At 29.8% G+C, this 14674-nt stretch overlaps 1 protein-coding gene across 1 annotated transcript; it reads left to right on the top strand.

Moving 5' to 3' along the window:
- Nucleotides 1-6958: 6958 nt before the first annotated feature.
- On the top strand, nucleotides 6959-9314 carry LOC122856206. The gene is made up of 8 exons (XM_044157935.1): nucleotides 6959-7037; nucleotides 7235-7359; nucleotides 7464-7798; nucleotides 7922-8151; nucleotides 8233-8423; nucleotides 8512-8671; nucleotides 8756-8901; nucleotides 8985-9314. The coding sequence occupies exons 1-8, from the start codon at nucleotides 6959-6961 to the stop codon at nucleotides 9312-9314; spliced, it is 1596 nt and encodes a 531-aa protein (XP_044013870.1).
- The last annotated feature ends 5360 nt before the right edge of the window (nucleotides 9315-14674 follow it).

The following is a 14674-nucleotide window of genomic DNA, read 5'->3' on the forward strand; positions in this document are numbered from 1 at the left end:
ATGTTTTTTTGTTATTTAATGAGACAGGACATGAGACACGAGACATGAGACTTGAGACTTGAGCTATGCCCCAGGACATGAGACATGATAAATCGCATGTTAAAATAATAAAATTTAATTTTTCCCGGTCTAGTCATCGACACATGACAATTGGGAATTCAAACCATCAAATGACAAATTTTTTACCATCTGTGAATTATCAACAACTGGGAATTCAAATGAAAAATTTATTTACCATCTCTGTTTTACCGACCGAGTTGCAGTCCCCTGTCCCCTCGCCGATCTACCTTTTTTCGACCTCCTTCTGATCTAGAACCCTGGTTGATACACTACTGTCCTCCTATATCAGAATGAATAATAAATAATAGACGTTTTACATACTCTTTATTTTTAAATCTATTAAACGGCAATCTAGCTTGTTTCCCATTAATACACGCTTCACATAAATTTTCATCCGGTTTTATATTCGATAATTGCTCTATATCATTTATCATATTATTATTTATTAAATTTAAAAATTTATCTTTGCTAATATGTCCTATGCGACGACGCCACAGACTATAATTATTACTTTCAGTTGCATTATATACCCAGTTATTTATTTTATCATGAATTTTAAATATTGTAAAGAATAAATTTTTTTGTGACTCATCCTTTATTACCACCTTACCACCTTACAGTACTTCAAGGTTTCCATTTTGAAAAATTATTTCCATATTATTTTCCATTAATTTATTGATATATAATAGATTGTGATGTAATTTTGGACAATAAAATACGTCCTGACGAACACCTGATTCACCCATATTAGTGATTATTTTTAAATCTCTTTTCTTCGTTGCCAAAAAGTGTTCACCATCTATGGCACTGAAAATTTCAATTGGTGTGCTCAATTTTTTTGAAAGTTTTTGTAAGATCAACTTTATTTATAGAATGATCTGTTGAACCGGAATCCAAAATAAAAGTAATTTGATTTTTATCATCATTCACACATTCAAAACTTCCAGCCATACAAGCGAATTTTTCAGGAAAATCTTCTGATGTTGATTGTTGAGGTCTTCGAAGATAATTTGCTGATCGGTCATTATTATTATTATTATCATTACCATTATTGTATTTATTGTTATTATATTTTTCATTACGATTCTTGTTAAAATTGTTTCGCTGATTATTAAAATTGTTATTATTATTAGTACGATTATAAAAATTGTTATTGTTACGATACTTAAAATTATTGTTATTATTGTTATTACGATTATTATAATTGTTATTATTTTGTCTTTGAAAATGATAACAGTCGTCTTTCAAATGATTTGTTTTACCGCAACGAAAACACTTTTGTATATGGCTAGTTCCACGTGTTATTTGAATTTAAAAAATAGATTCGTCCAAAATATTTTTTTTATTATTTTTTAGCGAAAAATAAACAATACGTGTTTGTCATGTTGTAATAATTTTGTTTTTAGCACTTCTAAAGCTAAATCCTTTTTATCTGTATTATTTATGGAATTCTAATTGGCTCATATGTTTTCGGCAATGATTTGTACGGGGATATTCCGATATCCGAGACAACATGTTTTTTTGTCGGTTTCTTATAGGAAATTTTCTCAGGATTACGGGAAAAATACGGAAAAAATTCCTACGAATGCGCAAAGTGGTTAAAAATTTAGTTTACTATGAAAAATACGGTTATTTATCGGTTATGTAAATATACTTAGTAAAATAATAATTATTTCCAGAATCTAGTAATGGCAATTGATAAAACTCGTCGAGTCGAAGAAAAAAGTCTAAATAAAAATTTCGATATCTCGAAAAGTTTTCAAGCCGCGATAATTTAAAAATTTTGATATATCGATTTTTTGGTTTTTTTTTAAATTTCTGATTCAAATTATTGTTTTCTTTCATTTTAAAGGTCATTAATTTTTCGTGCAGATACATTTTTCTTGCAGGATTTTTACTTTCATGTTTTTCTCCCAATTCCTCAAATATTTTCTTGACCGTAACAATATCTTTAACCGTTGAATAAATAACATCATTTAACTAGAAACCAATGAGTAATGTGGCTTGTTTGTTTTCATGAACTCATTTTTTATCGGGGAAATCTGGTATTTTTTCATCAACTACTCTTAAATATTTTTTCGATTCTAGTACGGTTCTAAAACGACTTTTTCATATTGAATAACCACTTCTATCACATAATTTCATAGTTTTATCAAATACCTCCATAATTTATACAAATTTCATTTGTTCAATGATTGACTCGAGAGAGAAAAAAAAATTCAAGTTTGAATATAAAAAAATTTTTTTACAAAAAAAATATCTATTTGATTTTGTTAATTTTTGCAAAAAAAAATTAGGGAAGATGGGGGTGAAACGGACACCCTAAGAAAAGAACAATTTTTAATTAAATTTTTATCATTTATACGAAAAAAAAATGACAGGTCACTGTTACTCGATTTTTGTAAAATGTGTGTTGGGGGTAAAATGGACACTAGCCACTGCGACCAACAAAAAAAAAATTTTTTTTTTTTTAATTTTGGCAAAACTTGGCATAGCGCCATCTTTATGTATATCAAATAATAGTCGATAATGTAATCGAGTTGGATCGAGTTATCTGACAGACATGCTGGAAAATTGTAAACAAAAAGTTTAAACAAAATTTCAATAATATTTAATTGATAACAAATTTTAAAAATTCTAAAATGTAACTAAAAATAATTAGATACAATATCAATGACAATAAAGGTAATTAACAATGAATAGATAACGTCAGTTCCCAACAATAAATAAATAGTCACAATAAATAATTTTAAATGAACAGGAACACTAGAACGAGCAATAAAAAAATAACACAGGCAATTCACAATAAATAAATAACAACATTAAACAACCATGATTAAATAACAACAGTAATCAACAATAAATAAATAGCAACAGAAATGAACAATAATTAACAGAAAAAATCATTAACCAACAATAAATAAATAACTCCAGCAATTCCTAATAAATAAATAAAAATAGTAATCAACAATAAATAAATAACAACAGCAATAAATAGATAACAACAACATTAAATAGATTACAACAATAGTAAAAAATATCAAGATACAATGAAAATCTATCGTAGGAGAACAGATAGACAAACATGGTTAAGGGAACAAATGGTCAAAGCCATTTTGTCTGTAATAAATAATGGTGAAAAATTAAAAACTGCAGCAAACTCATACTATGTGCCTAGGAGCCAACGATATGGCACTGCGGTTAAGGTTCGAGCTTTGTGACAGGGAGGTCACGGGTTCGAACCCGACCACCGACGCCATGTATCGAGTGGTAGGCGCAAGCCGGCTGTACTGCCCAGGTTTTTCATGGTTTCCCTGGGCTATAATAGAAATCGGGTACAGTTTGAACGCATTACAAAAGTCGACATTCATGACTGTCGCAAATGAGTTGTGAGGAGTCGACGGTTGGAAATACAGAAAGCAAGACTTGAGGCACACCGTGTTAAAAACTTCTTCATGAAAAAAGAAGTGTAGCACGTTAAATACGACTCATTACTTACTTACTTACTATGTGCCTAGGACAACACTAAGACGTCGAATAGAAATTTACAAACAAACAAATGATATGCAACTAGCTGTCATGAGAAGTAAATATATTGAAATATCGTAGCCGGATCATTTATTAGACAATCAATATTGCCCTATAAAATAATCTTGCTAGATATGTAATTAATTTAACCCTGTTTATCCTGCGCAGCCAGGGCGCATAAGAAAGGTAGGGAGACGGAATTGCGTAATGTAGGGAGAGGTAAAAAGGAACCTGAAAAATGCGCGAAAATATAACACAATGATACGGTAGAAATAATTTCAAATAACACTTGTAAATTCAGTAAAAATCGGAGCACAATTTATTTATAAATTAACCCTGTTACTATTACATGAAAATGCGGTACAACAACAATTATTAAATAAGTAACCCAATTAAATTTTACTCGCGCGTCGCGTCGAAAAGAGAGAACCTAAAGCCATGCGGTCGTAACGGAGTCAGAGACTGAAAATTATTAAACTTGCGGGTAACCCGAACAATAATTAATTTATGACGGCCGAAATACTAGCGACGGGATTGGGAAGCAATCCAGTCGATTAATTAGACAAATCACTGACTCTACATTGACGCTACAATGACGCTTGGCTTTTACAATGTTAATTATTTTACACTTGTCATAAATTTACTGAACAAACACTGAATAAAATTTATTTGAAAGAAGGTACTTACATTGGTTGTCGGTAATTTAATCTAGCAATCTAGTGACGACGTGTACCTTGGGTTGACCTCGGAGACGCTCGCAAATTGACAGGTTGACTTGGTTGTTTTATCGTTAGCAACGATGTACAAAAATATATATAAATATATATATACTATATCGATGTGGCACAATGTAATTATACAATTTGGTTGTACGTGACTGAGATTAAATTATGTCAAATTGTAGATATAAACGTAGCACTGATTTTACAATAAAATCACAGTAAATGTTACATTTATTTGAATTTAAAATAAAATTATTATACGAGACTTTTTCACTGTACTTTATAAATTGTATTCAATATTGAATGGCTGACCACGAGGTCGTGAATTTGTATAATTGAATATTTAATTATTTTAAATAAATACTGATTATTTATTATAACAAAAATGTAATTCATTCTATTCAATATTTATTTGATTAGACAATGTAACACAATGCGTGCCTTGAATTTAATTTACTCAAGCAAGAAAATTTAGACCATGCGGTCGTAATTTATTACAAGTTAAATTTGTAAATGATTTAATGAATTTAAATTGATAATTTAAGTAACCAAATGTTACTTAAATATTATTGAAACAATAAATTGATAAAATAATCAATAAGATATTGAATAAGAATAACTTACAGTTGTGTTGATTTGTAGAAAATATTCTAAGTTTTTTAGAGCAATTAAAATTCGACGAGGCAAAGTGCCTATGCTAGTTAGAGCTGGAAGAGCTGGTGTAGGTCAAGGAACTAACTCTGACCGAGTGACCGAGATCTAGCGATCAATCTCGCTCGATGCCCTCAGAACATAAGGGTAGGTGGGGATCCTTCGGGGATGTTCGGTTTTCCTCCTTGGTCCAGTTCCACTTTCCTTATGTCGCTTATTTCTTATTGGTTGAGGAAAATCTTATGATTTCCCAACCTTAATTGAAATTATTTATAATTGTCTAATTATGACATGAGTGGTACCGAGAGGATCCCTATATTTTTAGGATTCTGTCGATATCACTCATTATATTAATTTATATTTAATTTTCCAAATTAAAATTGGCAGTAGATGCGCTTGGCCGGTTCAAGTAATTTGTTGGGGGTGCAAAACCTCTAGCTCCCTTAAATATGGTAACTTGGCGATCTGCAAGATGGAGCTAGGGGTATTCAAAAGTACCCTGAATATATATCGTGAATTATTATAAAGAAAAATAAAAAAATTGGTGCGGCAATCATTTTTGTTTTTTCTTTTAGCAACACAAATCGAATATTGATAAGTTATCAATTATTTTGTTTTTTTTTTATTTCTAGTCATGGGAAGTAAACTCTCAAAATTTACCAGTAATCAAGAAAAAGAGCTGGTTAAGTATTTATTAAAGAAAGAAGAAGAACTTAGTGGTCTGGAAGTAAGAGAGCTGCAGGTGTTGGTATACCAGTTGGCTGAAAAAAATAAAATGACAACGTGTTTTAAGGTGGTCGAGCAGGCTATGATTGGGTTCAAGGTTTTTTTAATCGTCATCCAGAAATTAGCTTGAAAAAACCTGAAGCCGTTTCAGAAGCTCGAGTACGTGCCTTTAACAAAATAATTATCAACAATTTCTATGATTTATATGAAGAAAAAATGATTGTTTATAATTTTCCACGTGCTAGGACCTATAATGTTGATGAAACGAGTGTATCAGTAAATGAAAAAAACAATGGGCCTAATTGTAGCTAGAAAAGGCAACAAACAAGTAGGGAAAAGAACAGCATCTGACAGAGGAAGAACAATTACTGTCGAATGCTGTGTTGCAGCCAATGGCGATTGCTTGCCTCCAGTCTTTATCTTTTCTCGTAAGAGAATGAAAAAAGAATTACTGGAGGGTACATCAGCTGGAGCTTGGGGAATGGTCAGCGATTCAGGGTGAATTAACACGTCATTATTTCAGACTTAGACTGATGCTTTTACAAATATTATACCTTCTCTAAATTTCTTTTTTGCCCTTTTTAATATCCGTGAAAAAGTGAAATCTTCTAAAATATGTTTACAAGGACGTCGCAACATAACTAAACACTTAAACGTAATAAAATAAAATATATAAATATGTTTACCCTTATACTTGAGTTCCCAGCATGCATTTAATCTCTTTTACTTCGTTTTCACTATTACACTCTTGATTAAAGTCTACCGACAAGAAAAACTAAACATGTTTTTCTAACAAGCTCGTTACTCAATAACACAAATCGTCGAATCAATAATTGAAAAAATTATGAAAATTCAAGTATAAAATATTATTGTAAATCGTCAAATTAATTAAAAGTTGAAAAAAAAAACAAATAAAAAGTTTTAAAAATAAATGAACACACAGAGAAGGATATGTTAACAGTTAACATACCAATATGTTTACGGCGTGAACAAAATATAAGTTAACAGTTAAAATATATATGTTAACATTAAACATATAAAAACTGCGATATGTTTGGCTAAAACATGTATATATTGACAATAAACATAGCTATATTAACAGTTAAGATAGGGTATCTTAACTGTTAACATATGTATCTTTACGCGGTAAAATTTTCATCATATTATAATCCCCATGCGCATAGCGCCACTCGGTACGAATACATTGTCAACTGTCGTGTCGAAGTTGTTTGTTTTTTTTTTTTTTAATTGTTGATTAATTATTATGTGTAATGACGACATCAGACTCAGATAATTTCCATAAACTCTTAGAAAATTGGGGATTTTCTGATTATATAAAACCACTCAAAGGTAAGTTTGTTATAATTACTTTTTTGTGGACTAATTTTAACCAAACATCTAACCTCACTTTTATAAAAAAAAAAAAAAAATATTGACCTTGATTATGAAACAAAAATGATATTATTAATATATAATTGTCACAATTATTTATTATTAATAATATGTCAAGTTTAAGGCTGGAATTTATTTTATGGTTACATTTACAGAGCATGAAGTGGTAGATATTGATACATTCCTTGAGCTGCTTTCTGATATAACAACAACACGAGAAATAATTCCATCAATTAGTGTTGGTTCTGTTATGAAATTAAGAAAACAATTAAAACAACATGTATGCACGCTTTTATCTTCTTTATTCGCTCAACCATCTCGTACTTGATTTAAGTTTATAAATTGTTTTTTTTTTAATTCAATTATTTAACAATGTTTTCTTAGATTACTGAAGAAGACACAAAATTACTTGCTTTGAATCAGAGTGAATTAGCCGAAATCCCTGATTTTTCATTCGTTGATGTTGGATTGAATTCATCAATTATAAGATCAACACCTGATATTGAAGAACAACCAGCACCTGAAGTAGTAGTAGAAGAAATAGTGATTGAAGATGAGTTGGTAATTCAAGGAGTGACTTTCCAGTTAAAAAAAGTATTGGAATCACAAGCTTTGGGACGAGCTATTTTAATATTTTACAAGTATACGCAAGAATTAAACAGTATATGTCAGTCATACCTTGTTGACATTATTGTTCTTTTTTTTTTGGACAGAAACATGTAAGTATACTTGAATAAATACACTGTAATAATTATTTTATAATTAAAATATACAGAAAAAAAAACTTTATTTGATAATTTTGGCATTTTTTCAATTAAATAACATTGATTCAATTTTTACAGAAATCTTAAAAACGCAGATTTAAGTAAATTAGCAAGTCTTATTGTTTTTTTATTTCCTAAAGAAGAAATAACAACATACTATACAGATCCTTTGAGGAAAAAAAATTCAAAAACTGCTAAATCAGGAATGTCCAAAGGTAAACTTGCAGATAAATGGCGTAATAGAAGTACATTTATTCGACAAGCTTTAAGTTTAGTCAGTGACTTCGTACCACAACCTCATGATTCTGGTAAAATATATCTATTCATTTTTAATTTGGAATGATAATACTACAATTATAAAAACGTAAAAAATAAATATTAATTTACAGGAATTTCAATTGGAGCTGATGAAAGTAAAGAGTGGCTCGTACACAACGTTGATCCTCTTGCTTTAGTTTTACAACATTGGAATAACTGTCGTTCTATTCGTGAAGGTGATTATTCAAATAAATTATACAAGAGTATACAAGACATCACCAAGAAGTGGCCTATACTTAATACTTCCCAAGGATTTATACTGGTACGATATTATATTAGTACATAATTTATTTAATTGAATATATATATACAATGTAAAAAATTCATTGCAACTGATTTTTTTTTTTTAGATTGAGCAAGACTTTGCACATAAATTTCCAGGTCTACAGAATAAGCTATTAAATTCTTTTGATACATTTTACGACAAAGTTTATTTGCAGTTCAAAGAAAAACTAAAGGATAATGATAAAATACTTGAACACAAATTGTTATCAAATGATTTATCAAGAAGTATGATAACTTAATTTTTTTTTTTTTTGCTGAATTCAAATCTATTTTTTTTTAAATAATAAAAAAATATATTTTATTTTTTAGACAGTGGAGATACAATAAAGTTTTGGATTCTAGCATCTCTAGTTGCTCCAAGATCAAATAGAGTAATTTTGTCTGAAACAGCAGGGAAAAAATTTTGGAAGCCCAGTATTACTGAATGTCAGGAAGGATTAGTACTTCATGTTAAGGTAAAATGATTATAATTACGTAAAACTTTTTGTTTTAATGTTCAATGAAGTTTAAGAATAATATTAGTATAATGTTGTTATAGCTTCCAGGAGACATTGATCATGAAATAAATGAAAGACAAAAGAAGTTTCAGGACATGAAACTAGAACTTCAATCTTTTATACTTGTTGTTGGTCCAGATATAGAAACAATAGACAAAGTTTACGTTTGTTTTGATAGTACAAAATATGAGGTACCAACTGTTTTAAAAGGCATTGACATTTTGTTAAAAATTTTTTTAATATTCAATTTGCAATATCCACAAGAATGTGCACACACTTGGTACTTATTACAATGGGGAATTTTAAATATTCGTACACCGAGTGATGAAAAACTTCCTTTTGTTTTCACTGCTATGAAAAAGCTAAAATAAGTAGATGATTTCACTATTATCTATTTATTTGAATATTATATTTTTTTCTACTTTTTTTGTTTTTATATTATTATTTTAAAATGTCTGACCAATTGACTGCATTGTCATACAAAAATCTAGATAATTCTATGTTAAGATTTATTCTTAGTTTATATAATGATCCTTCTGTTACTAGACACAGTGTTTAACAGATAATAGAAGAATTCATTAAAGCAATTAATAACAATAATTTACTTGTGACACAAACTTTAAAAACCAATTTGCCCCATCAGTATCATATAATCGTTGATCAATCATTTGGTAAATTAATGATTATTGATAACATAAATACAGAATACAAAAGATTAAAATATTTAGAAAAAGAAAATTTTTTAATTGCACCAGAATCATTTACAATAGGAGAAATCGCAGATGATAAAAATATTAATAATGATATGGTTTCAACAATAAAAAAATGTAAAGCTTATGTTGTTCCCATGAGAAAAGTGTTAAAACGTTTTTTAGAATTACCGAATGTATTTAAAATTGCAACAAATTATATAAGAGAAGAAAAAGAGGGTACTGATGGTGAAAAAATTTACTCAAGCATCATAAGTGGCTTATTGTGGAAAAAAATTGAAGAAAAATATAAAGATAAAATTGTGATGCCTCTCCTTATCTATTATGATGATTTCGAGACAGGTGATGCACTTTCACCTTCAGCAGGTATTCATAAAATTGGAGGCTTATATTATTCTCTTGCAGCACTGCCTCGAAAATACGCTACATCACTTGAGAATATTTTTCTTGCTCAATTTATTCACAGCAATGATAGATCTCACTTTGGTAATAAAAAATCTTTTTATAAAATCATTGAAGAATTAAAATATTTAAGTACCAATGGAATATCAATTACAGTTGATGGTCAATCTCATCAGATTTATTTTGCTACAATGACAATACTTGGTGATAATTTGGGTATAAATACTTTACTTGGATTTAGTGGTTTTTCGGCTGAGTTTTTTTGTCGATTATGTCAAATATCAAGTACATTATCATCAGTCCAATGTGAAGAATTACCTCAATTGATGCGTACTAAAGAAAATTATCAAACCGATATTGAAAATTTATCTCATGGAGTCAAAGAAGCATGTTGTTTTAATGACATTCCTGATTTTGATAACATTGAAAATCCATCATGTGACATAATGCATGACTTTGAAGATAGTCTATGTAGATATGTTATGGCAGCTGTAATTAATGAGTGTATCATGAAAAAATATTTTACCTTGCAACGATTAAATGAAAGAATTAAATATTTTAACTATGACAATGAAATTGACAAAGGAAATAAACCACCACCAGTTAATCCAGTTCATCTTAAAAAAAATTCTATTACTATGACTGCAGCACAAATGGGGGCATTTGTTTGTTATTTTGGCATGATAATAGGTGATTTAGTTCCATATGATGAGCAAATTTGGGAATTATATACTACTCTTTTTGATATATGTAGTATAATTTACAATGAACGTGTATCTGAGTCTCAGTTGGTTTATCTCAAGCAGTTAATAAAGACACATAACAAATTAACTCTTGAATTTTTAAAAAGTTTAAAACCGAAAAATCATTTAATTTCTCATATTGTTCATATCTATCGTCAGTTAGGAACTGTACGTCAACTTTCCTCGATTAGATTTGAAGCATTCCATTTGTTATCAAAAAATTATGCTCGAGTTGTAAAATCTCGAGTAAACATTTGTTACACACTGGCTTTAAAACTACAACTCCAATTTGCTAATAAAATTGAGCACAATGGACTGTTAGATTCACTACTAATAGGCCACATTATTGATAAGTGGTCTAATTGTAAATATTTTCATATGTTCCCATTAAATGAATCATTCGAATCATTAATTTCATGGACTCAGATAAATGGAGTGATGTTTAAGCCTGGATGTGCAGTGCATCTGGGTTTTAATTCTGATGATAATCCGATTTTTGGAGTAGTTAAATTTATTGTTCTAAATAAAAAAAAAAGAAATTTGTCTTGGTTATAAAGAATGTTATACTGTTGGGGTAAATAGTCACATGAAATGTTGTCAAATAAGACTGCTCAAAAACATTAATAATTTTAAGTTATTTAAATTATATTCAAACTGTCATACTCAATCTTATCGTATTCATAACTCAGGCGATGGTATGAAAGTTATTTCAATAATTGATATGTAAAAATATTTTTTTAGTATTTATAAATTCTAGTAATAATAATAATAAAAATAATAATATTAATATTAACAAAGAAATGATAATAAATGTTGCTTTATTTTATTTTTGATGGGTATTCCAATGTGCCATTAATCTAAAAATAATATGATATTTTATTTTGAGTTGTATTATGTGTGTTGTCCTAAATAAAGTCATCTTTATATAAACAATACACTTGTTAATAATAAAAAAATTAACATATGTTTAATTCTAATAGATACATATTTGTTGTAAATGTTTTTTTTTTTAAAGTTATTTATTAAATTTTCCATTTTGGCATATGTAATCATTCTCAATCACAAACCTAACCTTAAATTTTGGTCAATCACAGATACATAATATAAACATGTATATAATAGTTAACATATGTATATTTATATTAAACATACGTATGTTTACAGTTAAGATACGTATCTTAACTGTTAACATATCTTGGTTCTCGGCAAAGTCGATATCTTAACTGTTAACATACGCATGTTAATTATTAAGATACGTATGTTTAATGTTAATATATCATATCTTTAATGTAAACTTATCAGCCACCACCCATTTAAACATGGCATATGTTAACATTAAACAGGATATGTTAACTGTTAACATATCCTTCTCTGAGTGAATATTGCATTCTTATATTTTTTTATTTTATTTTTATTTTATTTATTTTATTTGAACTACGCCTCTCAGCCAGAGTATAGCTGTTTATGAGGCCAGAATTTACATGGGTGTACATCTGTTTTAAATTTTAAAGTTTTAAACAATCTTATTGCTACAATTTTATAATTAGATCTTAAATATAGCTTATAAATTATGGTTTGATTTGATACAAAACAAAGTTCTTATTAACTAGATATCTTACACTGTTTTAAGAATATGATTTATTGATATCAACATTGTTGAATATTGAAGAGAGATACGAGATAGTAACGTTATTTGGGAGATTAAATATGTCGAAATTAACATTTGTATTATAAAGAGTATTTACACTATGGATGATGTTAAATAGAGGAGTACCAGTATCAAAGTTATTATTAGTTGTGGGGGGGTAAAAAACAAGATTGGATCTGCTATTATTTGATTTATGTACCCAAATAGGGAGGTCCTCAAGTATTGAGGGACAATAGATTTGTCCATTCAAAATTTTGATACAAAAAACAGCAAGAGCATATAAAAATCTGGTTTCAAGCAAGTCTGTATGTGCATCAACACAAAGATTATAATAGTTTAGACCTCTTGCAGGATATATATTATTTTTCTTATAAAGTAATTGCTTTAGAAACTTTTTTTGTATTTTTTCATAAGTACGAAAGTGCTTAGCTTTATTGAATGGCAGCGTTATAAAACCTGTAACATGACATTTTCACTCATGTGAAAACGCACATACCTGCTCGGGCTAATACCGAATGTCACCCTTTCTCCATGTGACACAAATAAAATATCATTATTGGGGGTTGATTTTCTACGCTAAAATCAACAAAAGGCTCAGTTAAAAGTACACGACCAGGATTTATTATTTTACAAAATCAAGAAAAACAATTAAAATACGAATAACCAATGAAAATGAATGATTAAAAAGCCTACGAGGACACCCAAGAATCGCTCAGTGTGCTGGTGATGGTAGATAGGGCCGAGTAAAGACTTCGAATCTACTGTAAATTTAACACTAATATCTAACCTGAAATTGACTATAATAATTTAAATAATAGACAGAACTCAGGATATTTTATATAATAAAATAATAAACTGGTTATTTATTCAATTATCTCTTAAATACTACTACAACTTATATACTAATTTTCGGACCGTAACGTCTCATGAATCTCCAGCCAAAAGGTGGAAGGTACTCATGAGACTCACGTAAAAAGGTGAATTCATCCAAATGTCAATCTCTCAGGCCAACCTCAGCTAATAGCTGGTGGATTGACTTGACGAGACCAACATTGGAATTGAACCCTTGAACGACCTAAATGGACTCACATTAAGGTTCTCGGCTTTGCAACTGAATAACCCAAAGTGAGAAGTCCATCGCAAGGACGGCCAGCGCTGACTCTGAGAGTAACTTTGCCCCTCAGGCTTTCTAACGCTGTCTGACCCGAGCTGAGCTGAGCTCTCTATATAGTCGCTCTTCCCACTACCTCGGCTCATTCTTTCTCCTCTCTTTCGCAAGAGTGGGAACAGCAAGCCGAGTGAGGAGAGAATTATTATTACAATATAAATGTGGGGGAAAAGAAATAGAATTTAAGGTTGACGTGACAACATCACGTTACAACCTCCTCCTTATTCCCTCCTCTCTTTCCAGACGTAGTATGCAATGATTAGTTATTTATGTTCATGATGAAGTGTTCAACATGCAATCGCAACCCAATTGATGAGATATGATAGGCTTCGGTTTGAATGTGTTGAAGTTAATGTTGCTTTGGTAAACCCCTTTTCTTTGGACGACTAAACAGCGTGTACGTCTATATATGTTTTTTTTTTTTTTTTTTTTTTAGATTTTTAATGACTTAAACAGCAGTGTACATTATTTATAGTTTTAACCAAAGTAACATTACAGTTTGAGGTATGGTGACCACCTATGTCATATTCCTTTTTTTTTTTTATACGATTGCAAAATGGAACACCAGCACAAACACATATAACCACGTTGCAACAAGTCTGGATTACAATATTTTATACAACAAATATATATATTTTCTTTTTAATTTCAATTTTTGGGTGGGCTCTTCTTTGATGTTATTGAGGCTGGCACCCATGGCTTTGAATCAGATGTTGATAATTGGCTTTCAGTCATGAACGGTTCTTCATATGGTTCTTTTCCAACCACGCTGAGTAATATTTGGCTCCATGAGACAATGGGTAGGTCTTCTTCAGGACTAATTGGCCCACTTCAACTCAATATTATTCAATGTATATGAGCTGTTGGATTCTATCCACTGGTACAAACAGAAAAATATTATCTGGAGTTTCTTGGTAGTGCCAGGATCGGTTGCCAAAATTTATCACCATGCCAGAAGATTGTAGGAAGTCCGCTCCTAATATAAAATCTTCTGACAGGGTAGGTAAAACAAGGGCATCCATTTGAACGGATTTGCCTTCAATAGCAACCTCCATAGATA

The sequence above is a fragment of the Aphidius gifuensis genome, linkage group LG1 (assembly GCF_014905175.1).
Source record: "Aphidius gifuensis isolate YNYX2018 linkage group LG1, ASM1490517v1, whole genome shotgun sequence".
In the NCBI taxonomy this organism is placed as follows: Eukaryota; Metazoa; Arthropoda; class Insecta; order Hymenoptera; family Braconidae; genus Aphidius; species Aphidius gifuensis.